Source organism: Danio rerio, chromosome 4, assembly GCF_049306965.1.
Source record: "Danio rerio strain Tuebingen ecotype United States chromosome 4, GRCz12tu, whole genome shotgun sequence".
NCBI lineage: Eukaryota > Metazoa > Chordata > Actinopteri > Cypriniformes > Danionidae > Danio > Danio rerio.
In genome coordinates, this window is record NC_133179.1 from 75,967,053 (window position 1) to 75,985,000 (window position 17,948).

The 17,948-nt window shown below is 45.1% G+C and overlaps 2 protein-coding genes across 38 annotated transcripts in view; both read right to left on the reverse strand.

Annotated features, from left to right (window-relative positions):
- The window catches only part of LOC567883 (NOD-like receptor C), a 56,053-nt gene extending 47,726 nt beyond the window's left edge, over positions 1–8,327 (reverse strand). For 8 of the 16 annotated variants that reach the window (XM_068217775.2, XM_073949050.1, XM_073949046.1 and 5 more), the window contains exon 1: positions 862–997. The gene's annotated coding sequence lies outside the window, so the exon portion shown is untranslated. Of the gene's footprint in view, positions 1–861; positions 998–7,960; positions 8,038–8,117 lie in introns of those variants that run through there. The other 8 variants (XM_073949045.1, XM_073949049.1, XM_073949042.1 and 5 more) reach the window with 2 other exon arrangements.
- A 1,607-nt stretch (positions 8,328–9,934) lies between these two features.
- usp15 (ubiquitin specific peptidase 15) overlaps positions 9,935–17,948 on the reverse strand; it is a 16,740-nt gene continuing 8,726 nt past the window's right edge. For 7 of the 22 annotated variants that reach the window (XM_073949059.1, XM_073949057.1, XM_073949060.1 and 4 more), the window contains 8 exons: positions 14,505–14,611; positions 13,897–14,133; positions 13,701–13,771; positions 13,504–13,619; positions 13,089–13,238; positions 12,887–12,990; positions 12,613–12,701; positions 9,935–10,941 (listed from right to left, as the gene is read on the reverse strand). In XM_073949059.1, the coding sequence (XP_073805160.1) occupies positions 10,750–10,941; positions 12,613–12,701; positions 12,887–12,990; positions 13,089–13,238; positions 13,504–13,619; positions 13,701–13,771; positions 13,897–14,133; positions 14,505–14,611 (1,066 nt within the window). In that variant the 3' untranslated portion in view covers positions 9,935–10,749. Of the gene's footprint in view, positions 10,942–12,612; positions 12,702–12,886; positions 12,991–13,088; positions 13,239–13,503; positions 13,620–13,700; positions 13,772–13,896; positions 14,134–14,504; positions 14,612–16,103; positions 16,147–17,948 lie in introns of all 22 variants that reach the window. The other 15 variants (XR_012402902.1, XR_012402891.1, XR_012402897.1 and 12 more) reach the window with 5 other exon arrangements.

A 17,948-nucleotide genomic window follows, 5' to 3' on the forward strand; every position in this document is an offset into this window, starting at 1 on the left:
GAAGGATAAGGGCGCTTCTATCGGGTGGCCAGAGCAGTCAGAGCCCGTGTCAACAAGTCTGCTCACCCTTCTTACTGCCAGCCGTACATCTAAAAAATAATAAAACTGAGCGGCGTGTATTTATCGATGCTTTAATGAACTCACAAGGATCAACTGCACAGAGAAAGAAATAACAGAATGAGGAGTGAACAGGCTGTAGTAGAAGTATGCGGATTGAGACGACTGATATCTTACACTGCAGTTTTCTGTTATGTATTTCTCATGTGTTGATTATTTATTTAAGTTAGACGATATGTCATATATTACATACTTTATATTGCTTTGCCAATACTCTACTAAATGTCATGTTAATAATGTAACCTGAACTTAACATCAGTAACATACAGCTACTAATAATTAGCCTACAAACAACTCTTATTATTAACAGTTTATAATAATATTACATCATGTAAACACTCTTAATTCAACATCATTTCAAGAAAGAAAACAGTGTTATGTTAAAGTGTGTTAGGTGTGTATCAGTGGACAGTAAGTCACAGCAGCACAGACTCAGAGTCAGTAAAGTAACTGCGTCAGTCTGCAGCTCCGGCAGTTTACAGTCTGATGTGGACTCAACATTACCTTGATCAACATGCTGGAGAACAACAGCGAGTAAACCCCAGATAATAACACACAATCACTCACTTTAACACAAGGCATAAACTTTGTTGTTTATGTGAACCTGATAATAAGAGCGTTCAGGGAGCGTCAGGAGCGCGCGCCCGCAGTTAAACACAGTCACTTCAATACACGACAAACATCTGCGACATTATTACATGAAGAAACCCAGCTGCTGCTGTTACATCAACACATCATACTTACCGGCTCAGATAAACCCTACACATGTCCTCGAGTTCTTCCAGCGCGTTTACATTTTACTTTATAGCAGTTTTAAAGAGTTTCCTGCTTTCCAGACGATAGACTCCGTGTGTCTAAAATGGCGGCGATAACTGCGCATGTTCACTTTCATATCTGGAGGGTGCGGAACAACACGGGTTGCCAGATCCCGAATTAACGCCCATCGTAAACACACACAGCAGACTCAGTGGCGCCTGTGTGGGGTGTTGTCGAGAGAGGAGTCAGAGCCCCAGTGTCAATACGTCTGGTCACCCTCCGTAAAGTTGGCACCCCATAAAAATGAATAATCCCCAACACTATGCTGTTCATGTTTACTATGCTGTTCATTGGTGTTGGTTTGGTGTCTGATATATTAAGCTTTATTTTTGTAAAAATAACTTTCCACCTCATGTTGCTCAAATCTCTGGGTTTGTGCTGTTAAAACACACGCTGCATCTACTTCCCTGGTTTAGACATTTATAAGCAGAATAATTCAGCAGCTGTGTGTGCATGTATGTGCAGCCGGCTCCTCTACATCACACACAGCACTACAGCTGCATTAGATCTGTCAGGATGAAAATAAACAGAAGCTGGAGAATGAATACTAAACATGTTTTCAGTTCAGAAAAAATCAAATGTCATCTGACAACGCATTAATAATGAACAACTCTGTCACTGACAATCCTGAGGAGATTTCTAACTGTGCAACCCAGTTTTATAGTAAATGACATAGCTCACTTAATGAACTCACTAATGTAGAACTTTTCTTAGCAGCGTATCAGAAAATATTAATAACATTTACACTGATCCTGGAACTCATGCGATGAAGATTTAAATACAGATTGTAGAAAGAGTCTTAAAGAAAGTAAATCTCCTGTTAGTGTGGGGTTGACAGGGGAACTTTACAAAACTTTCTGTAATATTCTTGCACTTTTTTTACTTGCCGTCTTTAAAGAATCAACTATTATTGGAGAACATCCAGCTCCACTAAAAGGAGGAGTAATTACACTAAGAGCACAATCTAACAAACACTAAATGTACTCGGAGAATTGAAGACCAATTAGTTATTTAAACATTAGCTGTGTTTTATGGAAGGTAAATCCTGACGATTTTAAATAAATCAAATAAAGGATGGAAATTAAACTGAAAACCAGATTAACAATTCACTATAAAACACTGTTCACTAAACATCTGCCAAACCTGAAAATGCACTGATTTAATTTTCATTTTCACTGTGACAACACATCGTCCCTGTCAAATCCATAATTAAAACAAAGTTTCTGATTTCACATTTCATTTTCTCTGCATTTCTGCATCAAGACTGACAATATTAAAATGACAATCCAAACTGAAGAATAAAACACAAACACAATGTTTGTTATTGATGTTCTCGCTATAATAGTGACACGATTCTAATTAAAATGCACATTTAAGCTTTTCTTTTGTTGAAACTTTTTTGTATTTCAGTTTTCATTTTTGATATTATTTTCAGTGCAACCTGTATGAAAGCCTATGCTAATGAGTGGGCGGGGCATATTCAAGTGACGTCGAGTGCTTTCACACACAGAGGCCGAGGGCAGAAGCACGGTGTTGCTGGATGGGACAGTATGAGTTACTAATGTATATAACAGAAGTAAAATGGCTAAAACTGTTAGTCAGCCTTTACATGAAGCAGCTGCTGCACTGGTACAGCAAGAGGAACAGAAGACACAGGAGAACCAGCCGTCATCCCCCAGCAGGAGTCACGGGCTTCTTCTGTGGTTTGGGGAAGAACAAACACACACTGCAGACACAGTTGGTTTTAGGTTTGAAATTTGCCGGACATTCACACACGCAATTTTAGGGATCATCTGCGAATTATCATATTCAGTTTTGGCAGAAATTTAGTGAACAGAGTTTTATAAGGAAATTGTTAATCTGTGTAAGAGTTGAAATATTGCAAATATTTTTGATGTCTTTGACAATTCAAAACATGAGCAGAAAATAGGGACTGGTGACTCCACAACCCAGCAGGGGGGAATGCGGGAAAAACCAGTTCCTGCTGCATTTGCATCTGAGTCTGCTGAAACTCGGCTTCATCCCCCCAACTCACGCATATGGTCATTTCAATGTCTGAATGTTCTAGATTAACCAAACTGACTTTATCTATCATGTTTGATATCATTGGAAATGTCTCAGTGAGACTGGTACAATGGTCTCATTCTCTCACAAATAGACATAATCAAAACAATAAATATACAACTTCAGGTATCTTTTGAACCACTGTGAAGGGTGTGACTTTTCCACAGGCAGCACCAAGTGTGAATGCCTTTTGTTATACACACACCCCCTTCCTTGAGGGGATTCTTGGATTATTTAAGGTAAGGTATGAGAAATGCTCAGGGCGATTCTGCTTAACCAGATCAGCTCGTAACAGAGCTTACGCTCCACGTTATGTATAATTTGAAGTCAGGTCTGCATCTTTTCATCTTGGATTTATCTTTGATAATTGGATGTTTTGTATTGATCATTTATGAATTGACTGATTGAATTGGCATAATACATTTACCTGACTAATAAATTGTAATGTTTGACCATATTTTGCTCACTCTGTAATTATTAATTCAAGTAGATTACGCTGTATCCTTGTTTCCGCACGTCTTGCGTCAGGTCAGTAGACGGACTAAAATCCAATTGAGATGGAGCATTGGCACACTAATTGTGTTTTAGAGATCCGGCTGACTCTTGATATTGATTCATGTGTACTTAGGTGGAAAGGGCGATAACTTCCGTCTAGGTCAACAAGGTGTTGCACGACTAACCTAGATTGGGTACCCGACCTTTGTTTGAAGGTAATATTATTCTAAATTAAGTTCATATGGGAAACCATGGGCCTGGTGAAAACCAAAGTTACTATAGAGTCCAGTAGTCGGGTACATTTATAATAATGCCCTAACCTCTAATTAGAAATGATGATTGTCTTAACTCAAAGGTGTACATCTAAGCGGGACTAACTAAAGTATTTTAGAACGAGCGCGCTGGTAGCGGCCATCTAAAGTATTAGTCAATTTACCTCTGTTTAATATACAAGACTGACCGGAGTGTGACCGTGAGGGACGCCTTCGGCCGAGGCGATTTCTCTGAGCGACATGAGCACCCGAATGAACGGATGTAATAGTTACTAGTGAAGACAAACGGTTCAAACATTTATCTAAATTACATATCGATATAATCTTCTTAATGTTTCATGATTGGAGTCAGATAAAACGAGGATAAATATATTAATATTCTAAACCACCTCATACTCAAACTGGAGTCAGATATGAGTTAAACTTAAGGTGAATCAACATTGTGCACTGGAAAGACCGAACATGCAGTGAACCTTCATCCACCAGTGGACACCGGCATTAAGCCAACTGGGTGGACCCTACATCTGGTTTTCATTTTAATTTCCATCGTTGATTTGATTTATTTAAAATTGTCAGGATTTACTTTCCATAGTGGTTCCATCCAAAAATGCTAATGAAATGCATGTGCAAAACTGGAATATGGCTTAGAAGACGTGTGAATGAAGCAGCGTTTCTATCCAAGTCAAAGAGAACACAAACGTCACTTCCTGATGAACTGAAGCCAAATATCAACAGTGAAAACTGAATTTACCGCAGTAGAAGAAGCTGCAGGAATCTTTTCTTCAGTTAATAAATGACTTTGCAGACGATGTCCACACACAATGAATGCGCAGTGGAGTTTGAAGGTGTGAGACGCGGAGCACAGATGCTCTTGACAGCTCTGGAGGTCATCAATGATATAATAACACCAATACTGAAACAGTTTAAAAATGACCAGATGTTGTAAAGTGTGCTCTGCAGCCTGCTGGATTATCTATTCACACACACTTTCATCATCACATGATCTCTTATAACACAGTCACATGACCTTTATAATGCTCATACTGGAGTGTGATCAGTAAAAGTGTCTCCATCGTAGTTTAAGCACATATTTCCTCACTGAATAAACTGTTTCTCCTGCTCAGTTATGCGCATGTGTGTTTTATCTGCATTTTCAACATTAATATGTGTCTTGGCGTCTCCATCAACAGATTCTGTATGCACATCTCCAACATGAGCATTACAATAGGTGTGTGGAAACAGCTGACACCAACATTTACTCTGATATTGGACAAATAATTAAACATCTTTAAATATGATCATTGACCGAGAACGATCAGGCTTTCTGAAGAGACGGCTTATTGGGAATAACAGTAGAGTAATTCCTGACCTAACTGACTATAACTATTTCATACTAGAGGACAGTTTAATGTTAATTATTGACTTTTATAAAGCATTTGACACTGCTGAACACTCTATGATGAATTTTCTGGCTTTGCTATTTTTCCTAAATGCAATTCAACTCTTTATAAAGGCTGCAGCAGCTCATCCAGTTCTCTCACGGGGTTTAAATGAGCCGTGGGATCCGGCAAGGACGCCCTATAACATCTGTTCTTTTTTATTAGTTGCGCAATAATGGCTACTCATATTTAAAACTCTCATTTTCAAAGAATTTCAGTGTTTGACAGAAACTAAACTCAGTCCATTAGCTGATGACACTACAGTCTTCATCAAAACTGGTAAAGAAGTGACGAGTGTTAGTAATTATGTTGAGTTTTCTGAGGTCTCTGGATTAAAGAGGAATAAGAGGAACTGGGTTTCATTCGCTATTAAAGACTGTCCCTTAAAATAAATTAAACACACTGTCACATACACTTAAAGCCCCCCTTTGAATTTCTTTTTCTGTTTAAATATTCACCAGATGATGTTGAACAGGTTGAGGAAATGTTCACAGTATGTCTGATAATGTTTGTTCTTCTGGAGAAAGTCTGATTAGTTTTATTTGGGCTAGAATAAAAGCAGTTTTTAATTGTTTAAACACCATTTTAAGCTCAATATTATTCGCCCCTTTAAGCTATATTAGTTTCAGATAGTCTCCAGAATAAACCACTGTTATACAATGACTTGCCTAATTACCCTAACTTTACCCTAATTACCCTAGTGAAGCCTTTACATGTCACTTTAAGCTGTATAGAAGTGTCTTGAAGAATATCTAGACTAATATTATTTACTGTCATCATGATGAAGAGGAAATAAATCAGTGATTAGAGATGAGTTATTAACACTGTTATGTGCAGAAATGTGTTGGAGAAATCTGCTCTCTGATAAACAGACATTGGAGAATAAATAAACAGGGAGTGAATAATGCTGACTTCAACTGTACATTGGTGTAATAATACATAAGGATTTGAAGCAAAGAAATGAATTAAAGTGTAAGCCCACCGTTGAAAAGATCCAAAACAGATATAACACGTGATTAATGAGAGATCTGTCCTTATATGGTGGTGTGTTGCTGTCTAATGCAGAAGGAATATCAAACTCTGTATACATGTTAATGTCAATGGTGTTGTTAAGGAATTGCGAATTTTATATAAGAGCAAAGACTTTGGGGGCCTTAAAGTGTTCAATTTGACGGATCTCAACGACGTATTTAAGATAAAATGGATAATTGAACACATTAAAAATAAAGAAAGTGTGTGGCATATCTTTCCAAACGTTATATTTAACTCTTTGAGTGACTCTTTATGAATTTTAAGTGCTCACTGCAGAGCAGCATGAGCAGAGCTGAGCTCCAGCATCGGGGAGAGTTTGAGCTCCAGCATCAGGGAGAGTTTGAGCTCCAGCATCAGGGAGAGTTTGAGCTCCAGCTCCGCCTTGCTGCACTTCTTCTACTAGTGATGTCATTGGGGGGGTTGGGGTTAGAGGAGGGCATTCAAACAGCTTATAGGAGGAGGAGCTGCAGCTGGAGCCCGAGTGTCTCTGCAGCATATCATACATTTCCCTTTGAAATTTAACTTCTCTATTGATAAAATCCCAATTACATTTCCATAAGCGGGCATTACTGGCATGACAGTGGGTCTATAAACATGATTTTACACCACATCTGTATCTTCTGTGGAATAATCGAGGTATCTTATACAAGAGGAAGTCTATATTTATTCAGTCATGGTATGATGATGGATTATTTACACTCAATTACTTGAATTCCTTTAAAAAGTGTAGAGTTCCTGTAAAACCAAAAGACTCTGCTGTTATTATTGATGCAATAGCAGGTAAAGTTGTATCCCTGTTGCGTAATTCTGTACAATGTGGACCACGAGCCACAGACAAGTGCTGATGTTTTATATATTGGTGATATTAATATTGATGAAGATAAATGTAGTAATGGATATATTATAATGTATTAAAACAGATCAGATACCATCTTCAACAGTCACATCGAGTGGAGGAAAGTGTGGCTAATAAATAATAAACTCTTCATAAGTAATAAAGGCAGGTATCTTGTACACAGAGTTATCCTGTAAGAGTTATATGAACGGTTTGAGGTGGACAGAGAGAGCTCTTGTGATTTGTGTGGTATTATTAGAGAATCTGTTTTTTATACTCAACATTATTCTGGATTAATGTGTCTAACTTTATTTAATTTGGTAGACTAATACACATTAGATTATATGACGTCATGTTTGCTTTAGTACAAGATGGAAATGATTAAAAAGTACCACTTATGTTCCTGTACAGCTAATAATATTACTGGGAAAATACCATATTCATGACAGGAAATGGGCCAAAGTGAAGCCAAAATGAACCTTTTATAAAGGAGATTAAACAATATGGCACTACAGTGAGCAACATTAGAAACAGAAAAGCTAAACACACATATGAAGCGTTATGTACATTTCATTTGACTGACTACATGTTCTTTATTATAATTATTATCTGCCCTATTCGTCTTTTTACTCCTGCCATCTGTTCATACTTTGATAGTATAGCTAAGATAAGTTCTCTCTCATTTTATTTTGTTCATAATTGTTGTGAGATGTCTTCTCTTGAACTAAGTCACTTAAAGAGAAGGCAAAAACCAAACAAACAAAAGAAACAAACTTCTGATGTGTGTTTTGAGCTCTCGTCTACATGACAGGCCTAACCCTAGCGGAAAAGCAACTGCGTCAGTCTGGAGCTCCGTCAGTTCAGCGCGCTGTGTAGTGCAGGACTCATACCTGCTGCTTCCAGAAGAGTGTGTGTCCTCCATGATGGATGTGTAGAGTGTGATGTCCAGCAGAAACTCTAGCAGACACTGAGAAACAATCACAGATGTGCAGTCATTGATCAGCCTTCATCATTCAGCAGAATAGATCAGCAGCTGTACACACTCACATCACGAGCTTCAGTAAACTAATGAAGGATTACAGCCATCAACACACATCATACATACCGCCTCAGATAAACCCCACACGCGTCCTTGAATCCTTTCAGCGCGTTTATATTACACAATATAGTACACAATAAAGATTTCCCGCTTTCCAGACAACGGACTTTAGACGTGTCTAAAATGGCGGCGATAACTCTGCTTTCACTTTCATTTCTGAAGAATGCGGAAATACCCGGGTTGCCAGATCCCGGTAAAAAGCCCATCACAAACACTCTGCAGACACAACAGAGAAGTCAGAGATAATGGATGTCAACACATCTGATCACTATGTAATAATAATGAAAATAGAATTCTTTATAAAATAAGACTGCAGTAATTACTATATTGAGCAGCAGGTGTTTGGAAATGCTTCAATGAACTCAACTGCAGAGGTTTAACATGGAAAGAGGAGTTAACCGTCACTAGTGTTGCCAGATTGGAGGAAAAGTTTACAAGAACAAGTTCATAATACCTTGACAATACTAACAATAACACAGAAACTAACAGCAATACATCGTTATCAGCTTATAACCACTTTAGATACTCTTAAAATACACGAACAGCACTTATAAACAGTGGACATGGCAACACTGCGGGCGCTTAAATCCTGATGACGCGTCTGTTGCCAGGCGTCTCCCGCGTGTTTGGGGTTGTGAAAGCTGTTGTGTTCATAAACTTTACGAGGACAGAGGAGATGGAAGCACACATTCTCAACACAACTTTACAAGATAACGTTTTAGACAAATGTATTCTGCTCACAAGTGTGTTTACAGCTTTAAACACTTTAAGCATAAAACACGCTGAGTACAACATCAGCACAGGGACACAACAGATACACAACTAATAACGTTACATTTACTCCGTTTAGATTGATTATACTCGACTGTGGCTTCCTCAGTATGCTCACTGCTAACTTATATCGTCCCTTATCATTGCAAACATATTAAATTACGTGTTATATTAAATTTCGGTTCATCAAATGTTTCAGAAGTAACCCAACAATACAGAGTTAGATTGATTAGTGTTAGTGTCAATCTGCATTAGTTTAATGAAACATCTGAATGTAAACACAGCAGACTGGAAGTGAAAGTAATGTAGTTACGGTTTTAACTGGTCGGCCAGGCTGGTTTTGTCTTAGCTGGTCAGGCTGGAAAATGACCAGCTAAATCCAGCTAAAACCATCCTGGTTTAAGCTGGATATAGCTGGTTTTGGCTGGGCTTTCAGGCTGGATAGGCTGGTCAAGCTGGTTTTAGCTGGTCATTTTCCAGCCTGACCAGCTAAGACCAGGCTGGAAATGGCCAAAACCCCTCTAAAACCAGCCTGGTCGACCAGCTAAAACCAGCCAATCAGCCTAGGCTGGTTTAAGCTGTTTTTTTCAGTAGGGAGTGTTCTGGACACTACACACATCTGTTATCATCAGTCCTGTTGAGTTGTGTTATTGCTAGTGTCCACTAGACGGCAGTAGAGTAAACATACAGATGCAGCAGAGCAAACAGTCAGAACAAGACATCTGCTGGACTCTGGTGAAACAGGCTGGACCGGACAGCTTTTACTTTCACTTTATCAGGAGGCCTATAGAAAACACCCTCATCATTCAGCAGAGATGAATATAGGGCTTAAACTGATCCTGATACTGAATGTGTTTAATCTTTATTAAGCTACAAACCTGAAAACAGTCAATACGATGACATAAACAAAATGTGTGAAGACCAGGATTGAGAAATGACTGATGAACACACTCCAGAGGAGACTCCAGCAGGAGACACAGACACTACACAGGGCTTAACTTAAGTCCAGGTTTATTAGGTCAGTCTTTAAACACACATGCACATCTCAAATGTAAACCAAAGTGAACTGGAGTGCAGCGTAAGGACGTCCCCGGGTCATGCAAGGACATCAGTTCATTTACAAAAGCCCACAGGAGGTTCCCGGAGGAGGCCTCGAGCCCAGACGCATTCAGTGCATATCCTGCCCTCCAGTGCAATAAATAAATAGATAACCAGACGTGCACTCACAGAGTGACTCTTCTGCTGTACAGTGTTCATCAGCCTGCGCAGTCCGAGACAGGAGGACACTCATCAACCTGAAGGCCAGAAGGAGATGGAGGAGGAGACCGGCGAACACCGTCCTCCATCAGCTTCACGAGCCGCTCAGAGTCTCCGGCTCCAGACTGACGGGCAGAGAGATGTGTGCAAACGCAGCAGTCTGAGAGGACCGTTAAGGCTGAGGTGAAGGAAAATCTGAGAGAAAGGCATCGCCGCCGCACCGGGAGATCCCTCATCCAGCAGACGGCATCATGTGGCACATTCATCTGTCCAAACACCGCAGATGGAGAGCTTAGCAGACACGCTAACAGCTAAACACACGGAGAGACTGAACCAGAACTCTGCATCCGCAGTGTTTACACGATTAGAAGAACATTCTGAACATTCACCTGGTCAACACCTTCACTCGTGCACAAATACAGAACGTGAACAGACACACACACACACACACAGATCCGCTCGGCCGGCTGAACCCTGCATTCGAGTCAGTCGCGCCGGCTGTACACTGGGCAGGTGTTCAGTGCTGGTATGGCTGTAGAGGAGCGCTGGAGCTCAGCTGGTGCTCATGGACACGTCTGGGCTGGGCTGCAGGTCCTCCTCCTGCTCGCTGTCATTCACATCCTCCTCATCTTCATCCTCCTCCTCCTCTTCCTTCTCGGCCGGAGGCTCTCGGTCCAGAGCGAAGTAGCCTGTGCCTCTGACTGTGTCCTGGCGCTGGTAGAAGAGCACATACGCCGCCTTGGACTGAACACAGAGACAGACAGAAACAGAAGAGGTCAGTCCTGAGCTCAGCGCACACTCCTGCCAGCACTCACACACACTCATGCAAATTCAGCACTCTTACACATGTCAGAGTCCAACATACACTAGGAACAAGTCTGACTCACAGACGGCAATGTGAACCAAACTACTGCCAAGTTCATACAGGGACTGGAGTTCCTCCGACCCCATACTCCCAGAGCACACCACACAGAACAGCACAAAGGACAGGGCAGAATGCCTTAAAGTCCACAAAACACACGTGGACTGGACAGGCAAAGTCCCATCAGCCCTTGAGCACCCTAGAGAGACAGTAAAGAACCAGTCCAGTGTTCCACAGTCTAGAACACAGGTGTCAAACTCTGTCAGCTCTGCAAAGTTTAGTTCCAACCCTGATCAAACTAATCGAGTCTTTCAGGCTTATTTGAGACTGACAGGTGGGTGTGTGGAAGCAGGGTTGGAACTAAACTGTGCAGGCCTTCGCCTCTCTAAGAACTGAGTTTGACACCCCTTGTCTAGAAGAAATCTACAATGTTCCTCATTTAGAATTTAAGGCTCTACTTATTGGCCAGATTCTCGTCTCCAGTATCCTGGCAGAGAGTTTTCCAGGGAAGCTGAGCAGTGTGATTCCTCTATAGCAGAAACTCAGACTCTGGCCCCCCTTTAAAAATGGGAACTGGCACCCCAGTTGCCCAGTCCAGAGGCGTCGTCCACACACTTTACATGATGTTGTAGAGGTGTATCAGACAAGATAGTCCCATAACAGCCAGAGATCTGAGATACCCCGGCTTAAGAGCTTGTAGACTACCTCGGTGACTTCAGGTTGGGTGATGGGTGAGTCAAACTCCAAGTCTTAATGTCTTCCTCAATGGACGACATGTCTGTGTGATTGAGGAGATACTTAAAGTATTCCCCGATAACATCCTCACTCACTCAAGGTCAACAGCTGCCCTCATTCACTCTCAGCAGTGCTGGTGTGGAGCTGCTTTCCTCTCCTGAGGCACTGGACGGTTTGGCAGAATCTCTGAGGTGACCAATAGTCTTCCTCCAGGGCTGCCCCAAACTGTTCCCAGGCCTGAGTTTCTGCTTCTGCAACTGCTCCCCTGGCTGCAGCACACTTGGCCTGACAGGTCCCGTTATGTCGTCCCTTACTTCCAGTGTCCACTACTGGGTTTGTAGATTAAAGCCACAACAGGCACCACAGGCCTTCAGCTCCTCACGACACTTAAATTCAGATCAGGGAGGCTGTTCCTCTCAATCCCGCCTGTCCAGGTATCTCTGTTTTACCTCATGTGGGGGTTAGTCGTCTAGTAGAACTACTAAGTCCCCAGTTAGAGCACATGCTAGTACCCTTCCAAGCACTCTGAGGTCAGACACTCTGCTCTGCAGTTCAGCTTGTAAGTGAGAGACGTCCCCCAGCCTGTAGGAGCGGAGGCCACGCTCTCATTCACCAGATTATTTTACAGGTTTACAGGGCCAAGTCTGAGAACCACTGAACACGGGTCTCATCAGCACTCACACACACACACTCGGGTCTCATCAGCACCCACACACACACACTCTGCATCTCTGTATTGTGGGAGACACAGGGCTGAGCGGACACTGAGCTCTGACTCCTCCACACTGAAGAGCTGATGAGTGATGTTGGTTTCTCACCACGATCTGCTCCTCGCTGGCCGGCGACACACTGCTGTCATCAAAGCTGTACCACTGGCCATCCTCCACATTCTTGGCATAGGCAGTGTCTGTCGATCACACACAGATACTGTTGGACACGCTTGATATATTAGACACAATTAAACACAGTGAACAGCAGAATCAGCATGACCAACACTCTGCATGTGTGAGAACATTCACTGATCTACATCACCCAAACCATACTGTGGAGGAAATCATATGAATACAAGAGGATCCCGAGAGGATTACTCACAGTGTCCTCCACCCATCCCTCCATAGTGGTTGGAGACGGCGATGAGGTCGTAGAGGCAGACCCCGGCATGAGGATTGATGAGGAACTCTGACATGTCCAGATCCCTGCAGACAGACAGAGGACATCAGTGTGAGTGTGGGGGAACCCACCAGTGTGTCCAGCCTATCTGTCATGTATCTGCTGTAGGAGTGTGTGTGTGTACCGCAGAGGGAACTCCACCAGTGTGTCCAGCTTGTCCCTCATGTATCTGCTGTAGGAGAAGCGCTTCAGATGGACCACCAGCACCGGCGGCAGACTCCACAGGTCCAGCTGCTTAGTGGCCTGCTGATGCTGCTTACAGCTGGGGCAGTACCTGAAGCACACACACACACACACACACACACACACACACACACACACACACACACACACACACACACACAGACACACACACACACAACTGCATGACCATATCAGACTGAATGTAACCTGCTCTACTGTGATTCTCCTGCTTGTGTCTTATTCAGGACCGCTGATTTCAGGACTCCCATATGACATGAGTATCTGTGTAAAGTGTGTGAGCAGTGTGTGTGAGAAGAGTGTGCATCTGTGAGTGTTTATGTGTGCGTGTCACCCACCAGGGGTCGTCGGCGCCCAGTTTCTCCTTGGTGGTGAAGAGCTGTATGCAGTCCCTCAGCCGGCAGCTCATCTTCTTCTGGGGCTTGTAGTCCATACTGTGGTGCTTTTCGAAGTCCTGTGGGGACACACAGATCAGTGGGCTATGAGGACACACACACACACAGCAGGAGAGACACACACACAGCAGGACACACACCTCGACCGCCGCCTCGTTGAAGAAGCTCCTCTTCATCTCCGGCTCCCAGACTAAGGACAGGTAACATCTGTCTGCGGGAGAGCAGAACACACACATGAGTGAACACACACACACACACACACACACACACACACACACACACACACACACACACACTCTCCCTCTCTCTCTCTCTCTCTCTCTCTCTCTCTCTCACCGCTGAGACGCTCCTCCTGGAAATGTATTTGTGCGTGGGGCTCCCCCGTCAGCAGGGCTCCTCCGTCAGTCTTGCCCATGTTGGTGATCTGCAGGCTGAAGAGTCTCCTGCAGGGCTCCAGCAGTGAGGGTCCGTTCTCCAGCTTCTGCTCCTCAGCCAGACTGCTGCTGTCGCTCTCCGAGGACACACCCTGCTCCACACTGAGCTCATCGTCCGGCTCGTCCGTCTCCATCTCACCTGCGGACACACTTGGTCAGTCGAGAGATCCCCGTGTCTGATATTCCCAGATAACACCCGCTGAACAACACAGACTCATGCAGGAGCTGAGGATCAGCCTCAGGGTGTCCAGTATGTGCGTAATAATCAGGATAAAGCACATCCAGACGGTTGTTTTCCCAGAATAACCCCTTCAGTGTGCTACAGCAGTGCTGCTGATGAACCTGTCCGCCTTTATTCTGAGAGAACTCCCTGCTGGATATTCCCAAACCCAGATGAAAGCAGTGAAACAGAAACACAGCTAGCGTCTGAACACACAGAGATCTGCATACTGACGTCTGCTCTGTGCTCTGATTGGCTGTGCTGTACAGCGCTGTACTCAGCAGGCTTACTGGGCGAACAGTCCTCTGCTGTCCCGTTGGTGGCGCTGCCGTTGATGGGGTGGTGTTTGGGGGAGCTGGAGTCCTCACAGTCTTTAGTGTCCGCACGGATGAAGCGACTGCAAACACACACACACACACACCGCAACATTTAACATGAGGAGCAGGACACGGTAACACTAATGCTGCGTTCACACCAGAAGCGGAACGCTCGTCAATCGCGAGTGATTTACATGTTTAGTCAATGCAAATGCGCGAATAGACATCCTTCGGCGTGATACACGCGAATGACGTGAATTGCATGAATGGCACGGGGCGAATTGAGCGTTTTGCGCGTTTGACGCGCTTAACGAGCGTTTTGCGCAAACCTCTCGAGTTCGAAAATCTGAACTTCAGCGGACATTCGCGCCGCGTTAACCAATCAGAAGCTTGCTCTTGTGGGGGCGTGATTGTGACGTAGAACCTGTTGATGGTGTCCCGGGGGAAAATCCTCCAGGCGACACCGACAAGTCATCAAACTGGGCTGGGCTCAGTCAGAAGCACCGCTGAAAGCCTTCATCATACAGGTTCAGTTTCTGGAGGAGTTTATGAGCTCACAGAGCTGCTGCACCTCTGAAAGCATGTAGTGGACTCAGACACGACCCTAAACGTATCGATGCTGTTATCATCCTTCAGAAAGCACATAAACACTGTTATTTTCTTCATAAAATCCATGTTAGCCATTTAGCTATGAAGCTAGAGTCACCGGGCAGACAGAAGCCCTGCCCATCATGCCAATCCGCGTCTGTTCTGAAGTGAATCTGACAAGTGAATGAAGCGGGGTTTGACACGCGAATGAAGCGAGTAAACTCAAATGTTCACGCAGCTATTTACACGCGAATATCGCGATTTATCCGTGCGTTCCGCGTCTGGTGTGAACACAGCATAACACACACACACAGACACGACACACTCTGAAAACACTGAACACACACTACAGTCAAGACTACTGCTGTAAACAACACTGATCCCTACATTCTAAAGCAGGGGTCACCAATCTCGTTCCTGGAGGGCCGGTGACCTTCAGGGTCCATTGCCCTCCAACTTGCCTCAAAACACCAGCCTGCATGTTTCAAGTATACCTAGTAAGAGCTTGATCAGCTTGTTCAGGTGTGTTTGATTAGGGTTGGAGCTAAAATCTGCAGGACACCGGCCCTCCAGGAACAAGTTTAGTGATCCCTGCTCTAAAAGCACAGTGTGTATTTCCTCCACTAGAGGGCGTCTATTCAACACAAACAAGGGTTATGGTCTTTAGTTATGGTCACAAACAAAGGGTGTGTGATGTGTTAGCATCAACTCACACTCACACACTCTGAACACCAGCTCAAACTGATGATTTCTCTGCATTTGAGCATTCTGTAGAACATTTGGGATGATTTATGTACAGAAGTCAGCAACACACAGCTCTGCTCTAGTGGCTTCTGGAGGTTGTAATGTGTAAGTCGTACACACTGTGCCTTTACCTGATCTACAGTCTAACAAAACCCCTGATTCAGGAGATCCTGAGAGCCATTCATTATCATCAGAGGGTATATGTGTTATGTGATATGTGTGTATATATACGATGTGTACTTTGCCTCTGGTCCTGTAGGTGTGGTCATCATCATTTGAGTGGCTGAACATAAAAACAAAACAAGGGAAGCAGAGAGTGAATGCGGATGTGTGCTGAGGAGAGCCGGAGTACTGCTCAGAGCTGAAGAGTGCCGAGACCTGCACGCATGCTCAGAGTGTGTGCGCTAAACTGAAACATGAGGACGGGGCGGGGCCAGAGCAAGCTGAACTGCCGCTCTAGGCAAAGGACGGTTATGCAGCCCTCAACCCTAAAGTGAAAGCGGGGGGGGGGTGTCGCCGCCCTCTCTATTTTGCCGCCCTAGACGCAGATATAACTGAGGGCGCGGGTGGTGAGGGTAGTGTCGCGGACGCCACTCTAGATGCAGATATAACTGAGGGCGCGGGTGGTGAGGGTAGTGTCGCGGACGCCGCCCCTAGACGCGGATATAACTGAGGGCGCGGGTGGTGAGGGTAGTGTCGCGGACGCCGCCCTAGACGCGGATATAACTGAGGGCGCGGGTGGTGAGGGTAGTGTCGCGGACGCCACTCTAGATGCAGATATAACTGAGGGCGCGGGTGGTGAGGGTAGTGTCGCAGATGCCGCCCCTAGACGAGGATATAACTGAGGGCGCGGGTGGTGAGGGTAGTGTCACAGACGCCGCCCCTAGACGCGGATATAACTGAGGGCGCGGGTGGTGAGGGTAGTGTCGCGGACGCCGCCCCTAGACGTGGATATAACTGAGGGCGCGGGTGGTGAGGGTAGTGTCGCGGACGCCGCCCTAGACGCGGATATAACTGAGGGCGCGGGTGGTGAGGGTAGTGTCGCGGACGCCACTCTAGATGCAGATATAACTGAGGGCGCGGGTGGTGAGGGTAGTGTCGCAGATGCCGCCCCTAGACGCGGATATAACTGAGGGCGCGGGTGGTGAGGGTAGTGTCACAGACGCCGCCCCTAGACGCGGATATAACTGAGGGCGCGGGTGGTGAGGGTAGTGTCGCGGACGCCGCCCCTAGACGTGGATATAACTGAGGGCGCGGGTGGTGAGGGTAGTGTCGCGGACGCCGCCCTAGACGCAGATATAACTGAGGGCGCGGGTGGTGAGGGTAGTGTCGCGGACGCCACTCTAGATGCAGATATAACTGAGGGCGCGGGTGGTGAGGGTAGTGTCGCGGACGCCGCCCTAGACGCAGATATAACTGAGGGCGCGGGTGGTGAGGGTAGTGTCGCGGACGCCACTCTAGATGCAGATATAACTGAGGGCGCGGGTGGTGAGGGTAGTGTCGCAGATGCCGCCCCTAGACGCGGATATAACTGAGGGCGCGGGTGGTGAGGGTAGTGTCACAGACGCCGCCCCTAGACGCGGATATAACTGAGGGCGCGGGTGGTGAGGGTAGTGTCGCGGACGCCGCTCTAGACGCGGATATAACTGAGGGCGCGGGTGGTGAGGGTAGTGTCGCGGACGCTGCTTTAGACGTGGATATAACTGAGGGCGCTGGTGGTGAGGGTAGTGTCGTGGACGCCGCCCTAGACGCGGATATAACTGAGGGCGCTGGTGGTGAGGGTAGTGTCGTGGACGCAGCCCTAGACGCGGATATAACTGAGGGCGGGAGAGGTGAGGGTTGTGTCGGGGACGCCGCCCTCTCTATTCTACCGCCCTAGGCCGCCGCCTTGGTCGCCTCTATGTATGCGCCGGCCCTGGGCAGGGCACAGACAAGCTCCTCCCCCTTTAAACTGCCAATAAAAGAGTTTATATGTTAATTTATTCATGAGACTGAAACATTTTTAAAGAGTCTCCAGAGCTCAGAGTGTGGAGACGCTTCAGGAACCATTCTAAACCCCTGCTGCACTGCTCCTGAACACCAGTA